The sequence below is a fragment of the Eublepharis macularius genome, chromosome 11, assembly GCF_028583425.1.
Source record: "Eublepharis macularius isolate TG4126 chromosome 11, MPM_Emac_v1.0, whole genome shotgun sequence".
Classification (NCBI taxonomy): domain Eukaryota; kingdom Metazoa; phylum Chordata; class Lepidosauria; order Squamata; family Eublepharidae; genus Eublepharis; species Eublepharis macularius.
This window is the reverse complement of record NC_072800.1, coordinates 75,663,482-75,674,178: the sequence shown is the minus strand read 5'-3', so window position 1 is coordinate 75,674,178 and position 10,697 is coordinate 75,663,482. Positions and strand designations below refer to the sequence as shown.

Sequence of the window (10,697 nt, the reverse complement as noted above, 5' to 3'; positions counted from 1 at the left end):
CCAAGCATGCAAAGGAATCAGAATCAAGGGTATTTGAGAGATGGCTCAATTGGCAGAAGGCAAGGCTGCCCCTCTTTCTCCAACGCTGCGCAAGTTGTTTAGCATACAACATTCTGCAAAGGAAATCACAAATGTCATGCTAATCCTGTACACAGGGCAAATTGCACAAATTAATTACCTTTAAGCATTCATTCATTTATTTTGGTTTAGTTTCCTTTATACATTTGCTATAGGTAAGTTGGGACAAAAGAGCCAGGTGAGCACTGAAGACTACAGGAATTCTTGCTCAGCCCTGCTTTGGATTCTGGGATGTGAACAAATGCAAAGTCTGCTCATTCAAGCTTTCCTTCCACAACCGTAAGGTCTAGAGACTTAATTTTGATAAACCAAACATGAAAGCTGATGTTGTTTGGATGGCAGATTCTGCTGCCAGTAGCCAGATTTGCAGAGTCTTTGTCAGTGCACAAAGTGACTACAGTGTCATTTTTCCTCTAAAGTTGCTTGATACTTTGCATTCAACCTTTTAATGTATTGTAACGTGCACACGTTCTGTTTCATTTGGAACAGTTGCTATGACCAAAAGCAAACAAACCCTGCTCTAGTGCTAAATAGCCATGAAAGGATCTCAAGAATAAGACACAACGCTCTTCTGAGATGGCTGTTTCTAGTCACATGAGCTGTGCTCATGCTCGAGTATGGCTCTTTACACCCATTCAGATTTTTTAGCTTTGGAGCATCCAGAACCACTACAGGCAGACTGAACGTCAGAAGGCTTCCTCTCCAAAGTAGAATAATGAACCGAGGGCTTGTTGAAACTTCCGGATGAACTGACTCCACGATTGCCCCCGTCTTGGGGTTTGAGTGCTAAAGCTCCTTTCAGAGGGCCCGGTAGCGGATTGCTTCTCGATTGCTCATGCAAAATCTCACGTGGTTCACTTCCCTGAAAGAGCGCTCCCTTGCCATCTTGAGTAGAGGCAACACATGGCTTATTACTGTTCAGGTTAAAACTGATGGTTGGCTGGGAAGTCAGTGCAGGTTGAAATGCCAAGTCTTCCTTAACTTCGCAGCCAAGCAAACAGGAATTAACATGATCACAGCTGTCAGGGGTGACTAGAATGCCCTGGCCTCCTCTCCCAAAGTCGAGTAAGTCTTTATTTGGCTTGTTGCCCTGGAGCATACCAGGGCCGCATCTTTCCTCAGATCCGAGCCTTTCCAACAATAGCTTATTTCGGTAATTTCTCACAATGTTGCTTCGGAAGGCAAAGGTCAGGTCAATTAGGCTAAGGAGGAAGGAGAAGCCGCTGAGTCCCCAGACAAAGAACATCATGATGGATTTTTCAGTGGGCCTGGAAACAAAACACTCAACATAATTTGCACAAGGAAACTGGTAACAGGCGAAACGTCTGGGAACAAAGAATCCAAAAAGGTAGTAATGGCCTGCCCCGAAACAGGCTTCGAGCAGCATTCTCAGAAGAAGCTGGACAGTATATGCTTGGGAAAAATCTGGGATATCCATTTTGTTTGCCTCAGAAGCAACTCTGCCCCCTGCTGCACTTTTGGAAGACTTCTTTGAAATTTTGTGGCCTGATGTAGCTTTGATCTCTTTATACCGACGATAAGGCAGGGAACGAGCCTTCACAAGCTGCCTGGCCACATTGTGAAATACATAGACGCAAAACATGGTGTAAGGAAGCAGGACAGAGGCAGTCTGAACGAGCCAGAACCGGAAGTGGGATACGGGCGCGAACAGGTCATAGCACACATTGGCGCATCCTGGTTGCAAGGTGTTGCAGATGAAGCGCTGCTGCTCATCTTGGTAAAGAGGATATGCAGCGAAGAAGATCACCAGAAGTCTCAGGAGAACTGTTAGAGTTAACCAAATCTTTCCTGGAAAAAATGAACAAGAGTGAAAACATATCAGCAGTGAAAGAGATACGGCAGGTGATAGAACCTCTATATATTTATGATCCGGGTTAGCATCTAGTATTTAACAGGCTTTTCCTGAGAGGTACACTGCCTCTGCACATGGAGGTTCCATTTAGTCATAGTGACTAACAATCACTGATGGTCTTCTCCATGACCAGGGGTCATCACCATATCTGGTGGCAGCATATTCTAGAAGTTATTTACCTTTGAGTAGTTCCTTTTTGTGAGTCCTGAATCAACTGCGGATCCATTTCTTTGGGTGCCTACAATCTCATAATATGGAAGAGGGGGAATAAGTTCTCTTTCTGTCTCCAGTTCCTCCACCCTAGGCATAAATTTACTGTCATATTTCTATGCTGCCATCTTGCCTCTCATATAAAAAGCCCCCATCTGCTTAGGCTTTCCTGGAATTGGGCATATGAACTTAACTCCTACCACATTTTAACTACTGTTGTACATTTTGATATGTGTCCTACGGTGATAGTTGTCTCAATGAAAGAAAGCACAAGAAAACACTACAGAAGAAGCAAGTAGTACAAAATGAGGATTTCTCCTTGGTTCTAATGTTTAGCAAGCCACCCTAAAGACAGCTAAAAATCCGAAGCTGTGAGGAGCGTACTTCCCCGTCCCCTCCTAAAACATGAATGTCTTTACATTTAGAGGCTACAGTCCACGTATTTTCAAGCTATGGTTCAAATCTTTTGGCAACAACTTCCACAATTCCTATACAAAACAAAACTGTTTGAGGAGGCATGAAAGCAAGCAAGTTACAGTGCAATCCTAAGAAGGGTTACTCCAGTCTAAGCTCATTGAAATCGATGGATTTAGACTGGAGTAACTGCTTAGGATTGCACTGTTAGTATTCAGCCAGGTTTTAGGCATATTTGAATGTTAGGTATAAATAGCTGGCAGAGGGATTACCCACGTTAGACTGTTGCAGCAAAAACTTATATTAGAATAAAAAACGTGTTTCTGTTTCAGGTCCTGTCTGTTTTAGGTATATATAGGGTCCACACATGTCCTGACCTGGATGGTCAGATGGCCCAGGCTAACCTGATCTTATCAGATCCCAGAAGCTAAGGAGGGTCAGCCCTGGTTAGTACTTTGATGGAAGACCACCAAAGAAGACAAGGGCTGTATTGTCGAAGGCTTTCACGGCCGGAGAACGATGGTTGTTGTGGGTTTTCCGGGCTGTATTGCCGTGGTCTTGGCATTGTAGTTCCTGACGTTTCGCCAGCAGCTGTGGCTGGCATCTTCAGAGGTGTAGCACCAAAAGACAGAGATCTCTCTCAGTGTCACAGTGTGGAAAAGATGTAGGTCATTTTCCACACTGTGAGAGATCTCTGTCTTTTGGTGCTACACCTCTGAAGATGCCAGCCACAGCTGCTGGCGAAACGTCAGGAACTACAATGCCAAGACCACGGCAATACAGCCCGGAAAACCCACAACAACCAAGACAAGGGCTGCTACACAGAGGAAGGCAATGGCAAACCATCTCTGTCTATCGCTTGCCTTGAAAACCAGTGAGGTCACCATAAGTTGGCTGTAACTTAACAGCAAAAAATAAATAAAGGTACACAAGGAAGAAAAGAGAGTTTGAATTCCGTAACACAGTGATTCTCAAGCATTCTGAAGTAGGATCCACTTTAAAATTTACTGTACTTTTCAGGAACCACTTGCCAGGTAATTCCATGCTTCTCTCTCCCTCACAGGAATCTCACATCAGTTAACACTGAACAAGCTTAGATTCTATTTTTTGGGTTGGTATTTATAAATATATAACATGAGTGAGCAGCCAACTGTGCTTCAAAACCGTTTGGCACATTAGGCAGATGTGAAGCAAAATCTGTCAGCATGTCTCCCAATGCTCTCCCCACCTCATCCTATTCCATCTGCAACGGAGTTGTGGCAGACTTTTGGGTTCTGAGTCAAAGTCTGAGGACCACGGCAATATCCTATTTGCAAATGCTGGTCATCTTTTGCTAAATCAAAATTTGTGAGTGGTTACGCCGTTCAGACTTTGCAGTGGTAATTTCTTGGAAACTTCCGCAAGTTCCAGTTGTTGTTTTTCTTTGTCGTTTTAGATACTGAGATAAACCAAAAATGAACAGGAAAGAAACAGATTAGAGCTGACACCCAGTTTTCATACCACTTGGAAGGATTCCCCTTCAGGCACATTATCTAAAGAACTATTAGGGGAGCCCGGATTTCTCTTAAGCTCGAGAATGTGATGGCCTTTGGCTAATAAACTTTGTTGTTGTTGTTGATTTCTCTAAGAGTTGCGCAGTTGCTCAGTGGTGTACTGCATTTTGCTAGGTTATTACCTGATTTTGCCTACAGTGAAATTTGAAGTAAGCGTAAAGTTGCTCTTCAAATGTGAACAATGTGAGGGGTTTTGATAAAAGCAAAAATGGAGAATTTTTCTAAGAAGAGTGACATTTCTCAGCAGGGTTATACATACACCTAAAACTAATCAGCAGGCCAAACAGGAGTTGGGCAGCACAGAGATGAGCCATTATCCTGAAAGAAGAGCAAGATTCAAGACCAATAGAACCTTAAAGATTTCCAGAATACAAGCTTTCTAATGTCCCTTCATCAGATACCGTTTTTAAGGTGCTACTGGACTTGAATCTTGTTCTTCTACTGCAGATCGATACGGCTACCCACCTGAAACTATAAAGAAAGGACCTCTTTCCGAATTTCACCTCTGCCAGGAATTAACTTGGTGTGTCCCCCGCCCACCACCACCCATCTTTAAAAAAGCAGAATAATAAAACTGGCTTACAACAAAATGAAGTACCTTGAAGAATAAAAGCTCAATACAAACTTTAACTGTTACTAATTGCAGAGAACTTCTGAGAAGAAATGGAGGTGGAGGTTATATAAAGGTCTTGGTATGTGGTTGTTAGTTCGGAGTAACGACAATCTCCCTCCTGGAGAGAGGAGACATGATTTCATGAATCCAATATGAGCTTAGAAATTACCTTCTTTTGCCCAACTACCAGGAGACAAACTTAGCCGTACCGTCCAGAGTAACTACTCACAGATCTCACAGACTTCGAGTGGACAGAAGATTGCCATCATCAATAAATTTCTGAAAGCACTCTATAATAGGCATACATTCTAGCCAAAGAGGGATAAGCACACGTCTCTGTATCATCAATCAGAATTTCCCTTTTCTGGGGAAAACACAAAGCTTGTTACTCTTTAAAAAGCATTTTTAAATTGGCTACATGATCACACCAAAACAAAAGTTGGCAAACAAGCCACCAAATTCCATCAAGTTATTTCAAGAAGCGTTCACATTTTAAGTCCGTGACCATTTAAATCAATGATTGCTTGATAACAGGCTACCATGTCTAATACAGGTCACAAGTTTTTAGAGACTCACCTATAATTGTCACATTGTAGTTGAGGACGAGGATTAAAAAGCCAAGCGAGTCCCAGGACTGCATGTCTGAATGTGGGCACAGGAATCACCACCTACAGAAGGCATAAGAGGAAATCGAGCATTCCCCCCAAAGTTCACAATCCTCAACCAAAAGTCACTCCAAAGAAAGAAGGGTTCGAAACCCAGTCAGAACTGGAGCTGCAAATGCCTGCAGGCGAGAAGGAGCCTTCTTTTAGGAATACAGCTAAGAAAATGAGAAGCTCGCAGTCCCCTGCTCTTTACCTCAAACTCGACAACTGCAAGAAGACAAAAGGCAACAGGAATAATCTCTGCCATTGTCAGCTATTCTTACCCACCCTGGGCATTCCAGCTTCGTGAAATTGCTGGGATAGTTCTATGCTGAAAGAGAAATGGAACACTGGGGGAAATAATAGACGCTGAGTGATAAAAATGGGATAATACGAGAGGAAAGAAGATACCCAAAGGACCAAGGGCCATGACTTTGGGTGATCTTTTCTTCCCCAGTAGCCTTATATTCAGAGTGTCTTGCTTGCCAAATCTAAGAAGTAGTCTAGCAGCATTAAAGCCAGTTGTCTGGGGTCCCAGCTGGGGAGAAAACTGTGACATGAGTATCGAAACAATAATAAAAACATGTCCAGAAACAGAGCAGCAGGCTGACTCTTAATGCCTGAGCTCATCAGAGCATGTTTAACCCTTCCTTCGGTGCTGCTTTTCTTCACTTTTTCCAAGACAAAGTGAATGCTGCCCTCTGTTCCTTCCCAAGGAGCAAAAGACAGGCCTGTGTCCTCCCCCAATGATGGGAGCCCTGATTTTACTGATACCAACCCTGCAGGGGAGGGGTGCCTTTACTGCAACCCGCAGGAGCCCCAGCAATATAGCAAGTCTTGACCTGTGTTACCACCTACACAATGGCCGCCATTTTACCAACTGACATTCCCTACAAGATACCCGAGGCCTGTCAGTCAACGCTCCCTGTAAAACTTCAAGGCTTCCTTTGCATCCACCAGGGGTGGGTCTCTGGACATGAAGGTAAGGAGCTTGGAAGTGTGAGGAATGAGTAAGAAGAGGCAAAGGCCAACGACATCTACAGGGGAGTCCTGTACTCAGCCACTTACTGACAACTTGGGCCAAGCTGTGTGTATTTTAATAGGATCCCATCACTTCTTTCCATCTGTAGTAAAACTCTCCTCAACACTTGGAGCAGCATGAACAGCAAGAATGAGCCTTTACCCCCAATATGCTAGCATAGCTAGTTCAGTGTAGTGGTTAAGAGTGCAGGGCTCTAATCTGGAGAGCCGGGTTTGATTCCCCACTCCTCCGCTTGAAGCCAGCTGGGTGATCTTGGGCTAGTCATGGCTCTCTGGAGCTCTCTCTGCCCCACCCACCTCACAGGGTGTTTTGTTGTGGGGATAATAGTAACACTTTGTAAACCACTTTGAGTGGGTGTTAAGTCATCCTGAAAGGTGGTATATAAATCGAATGTTGTTGTTGTTATTATTTCTATTTGTAGGAATTTTCTTTCACTCATGGGCAGCATTCACACTATAGTCTGTCTCCCACTTGTTGCTAGAAGTGGTACAGCCCAGAGTAATACTATTTGATTCTGCTGAACGTATCAGTTGACCAACTTATCAATCAGAAAGCCGAATCTAACTCCCCTTTAAACTATTGACCATGGCTCATGCACCCAGAAGGTCCCGCTATTTCCAGTTAACAGATCTAAGTTAGTAGGTATTGGGAAAGAGGCCTTATCAGAGGACCCAGAGAGCTACTGCCTAAGAGAGTAAACGTTACTGAGTTTGATGGTCCAGAGGTCTAAAGTCAATATAAGGGCAGATTCATGTTTTTCATTCAAATCAGGAAAATCTCAAAAAATGCAAACATTTGGGAAGCGAGGCAAAAACTTACTATTATCTTACTATAGCCACTAAGAAGCATCCAGATGGAAGCGCTATACATTTAAACCCAGCTTTATCAACCTGTACCACTAAGAACCAAGCTACTCGGCTGAATGGCACTGCTTCAGACTGCAGGTAGAAGTTGTAAGTATGGAATCCCCTTTCACTAAAACTGCTTACACATGGAAAAGCAGGTTTTCAAGGAGCTCCAGCCAAGATTTCTGAAATTCTAAGAACATTTTGATGCAGGGTAAAAGCAGTTCCTTAAAACTGCTCATAAACGTTCATAAAAGTATAAGATTTTTCACGTTGTCATGCTATGAATATCCCCATCTGGGCATATTTCACTAATAAGGACAGCGAGAAGCATTCTTGGGACTTTTCACGCAAAGACAAAAAATATTTACAAAATTTCAATTGGCATACTATTAAATCAAAAGGTGTTTCAGAAATACTTAACCTTTGTTCTGTTTAGAACTCTAAATATTTCAGCAAGGAACAGGCGGATCAGGAAGGTCAAATGCATCCGTGTTTTACAGAACTCACAAAACATCCCTTTTTTCAGAGGTGGGTATCAGCAAGTATGTCATTAAACAGGTTGATCGTAGAGGCAAAGCACAGCAGAGTTAAAATAAGGGTTCTTTAACACATTCTTGAGTTTCTTCACTGGCTGTTTTTAAAAAAAAACAAAGCTCAACCTGTTTATTCACAGTTACTGAATGGCCAGAGTGTTGTGTTTTTCTTTTCTTTTTGTTTTAATCCGCTGGAGACAGAGATAGTTGCAAGATGGCCACCGAAAGCTGGCAAGAGAAGCAAACCTGACTGAATAGAGGCTAAATTTCAAGTAGGGCAAGGAGACCAAAGGAAGAAAAATGGAGGACGGGCCATCATGCTCCTTATAAAAATGGTGACGCTAATGTGTAACATTGAGCAGCCTTCTCTACACTGGCAAATTTGGGATTATGAATACATAAATAACAGTATGGAAACATCAAATTACTTCATTTATAGCCCGAGTTTCTCAATGAGACTCAAGCTCCATGGGAAGATCCTGCCCTTTGCCATGACAGGAGTACCGCGTCCACAGCATGTGTGTTTGCACTCAATAACCCTCGGAATGCCACAAGTGAACAGGGCCACAGAGACCAACAACAGGACTTGAGATTTTTTATTTATGAAATTATTTACATTTAGATTAAAACATTAAACAAGATGGTCTGTAGCTTTGGAGCTGGGTGTCATCAATAGGTGATCGCTACCCAGCACTATATTTTGTTAACTAAGTCTCCAGAGGCAACCATGGCCGTTTTCACATGTCCTACCGGCCGTGCAGACTCAGTACTACTACTAGAAAAGCAAATAAAGGTAGCTGCAAAAACTGCTTTCTACAAACTCAGTCTAGCCTGGAAGATGGCCCCCTAACTCAACACAGCCAATCTGGATCCATGCCATGGAAACTGCAAGACTTGATTATTGTAATGCACCGCACCTAGGTCTCCCCTCTAAGTTAACTCAGAGACTCCAGTTGGTGCAGAACGCGGCAGCTCAGTTATTATCAGGAGCTAGGCAAAGCATGAATATTACTCCCATTATGCAGGCACTCCATTGGCTACCTATCAGTTACCATGCCCAATTCAAGGTACTGGTTATCATATACAAAGCTCTTAAAGGCCTTTATCCATTGTATCTATGGGAGCACCTCTCCCTCTATGTTCCACCACAGCTGCTTCACCCATCTGAACAGGGCCTTCTGCAGGTGCCACCTTGCACATGGGCAAAATCAGCTGCCTGCACACATTCATTCTCTATAATGGCCCCCACCTTATGGAACAGCCTATCTGAAGTAGTCAGGAAAGCTCCCACTCTCCTGGCTTTCCATAAACTATGCAAAACTGAATTATTTAAAAGGGCTTTTTACTCAGATAGGAGGTCTGGGTTAGGAAGTGGTCTCAAAGAGTTGAATCAGTAAAGGGATAGGAACTATAGACTTTACTACTATGTACTGTCTGTTGCTGTAAGTATGATTCTACAGAATAATTTCTATGTTGGTTAATATGTCATCTGTGGCTGTAAGTATGATTCTACAGAGTAATTTCTATGTTGGTTAATATGTCATTCTTAGAATTACATATGCTCTGTTTCAGCATTTCTTCAACTCTGTACTGGATTTCTGCTGGTTTTAAATTTTTGCCAGTTTGCATTTATATTTTGTTTACTGAAATGTCTTTGAAATTGACAGTACTGGTTTGCACTCTGTAATTTGCCTTGAGTCTCAGTGAGAAAGGCCGACTATAAATGAATAATTATTGATGACTGTGTGTACTCTTAATAGTCTGCACCAAAGCAATCCACATTATTTGCCGAGCAAAGCATAATTCTACCACCTGAATAAATCATGCAACTTAAGCATACACACTGTGCAATTTTCAACTGCTTCGCACATTTTTTTCCTGGTTTTGCTAATCATTGGGAGGGCTGTGGAGTTACACAGGAAACTGAAACCTGCATTTTGACTACTGGAAATTTTATCCCATCACTCTCTTAAGATTTTAGTTAGATTTTCCTATATAGTTCCACATAGGTTTCATAAGAAATAATGCCAACGTTATCATTTTTCTGCGCCATATCCACTTTTCCGAACATGCATAAGGAATGAGTTGCTAGACCACATTTTCATCAACTTCTCTTCTGAGAACAAACTGGGACCCCTAGTATCTTTTTGTAAAAAAAACCCCCAAACCTATATCCCTGTGCAAAGCCTGCTCTTGTCGCATCACTTCCGGTTCAGTTTGAAATACACACTTTTGTCCTTTCTGTACTGATAGCCCCTGTTTACTCCGCTTAGGATGGCACAGTGAGTCACATTAAAGCTGCTGGAGTATGTGAACAAGACCAGACAGTTTTTAAAATTATTTGTTGCAGTTTTTTGCACATTTAAAAGAAACCACAACAGAAATACCAGAAGTGTAGAGAACCATATACTGAACAGTTCATTAAAAATGTCTACTGCACAGCAGTAAGAATGTTAAGACTAGGAAGCAGGAGACCCTGCTCAGCCATGAAACAAACTGAGCACCACGGGGCCAGCCTAACTTACCTCCTCAGGTTGTTGTGAGGACAAAATGCAGAAGTGAAAATCATGAACGTTGTCAGAGCCCTTTGAAGGACGGGTGGAATAAAAATAAATTAGATAGATGGTTAGATAAAATCATTTATACTGCTAAAGAGAGAGAAAGCCCAGGTTTGAATCCCCACTCTACCACAGAAGTTCTCTGGGTGACCTTGGGCCACTCACGTGCTCTCAGCTTAATCTACCTCACAGGGTTGTTGTGGGAAGACAGAGGAGGGGAGAACGATGTTCTAAGCTGCTTTGGGGCCCACTGGGGAGAAAGTGGAATATATATAAAAAAAGAAGTGCATAAATGCAATGCAAAAGAAAAAAAACAAAGAAAAAACCCACA

The 10,697-nt window shown here is 42.5% G+C and overlaps 1 protein-coding gene across 1 annotated transcript; it reads right to left on the bottom strand.

The window, feature by feature from the left end:
• Positions 1–211: 211 nt before the first annotated feature.
• On the bottom strand, positions 212–5,381 carry LOC129337911 (gap junction delta-4 protein-like). Its single transcript, XM_054991919.1, has 2 exons — positions 5,318–5,381; positions 212–1,887 (listed from the first exon to the last, which is right to left on the bottom strand). The coding sequence occupies exons 1-2, from the start codon at positions 5,379–5,381 to the stop codon at positions 704–706; spliced, it is 1,248 nt and encodes a 415-aa protein (XP_054847894.1). The 3' UTR covers positions 212–703.
• Between the last annotated feature and the right edge of the window lie 5,316 nt (positions 5,382–10,697).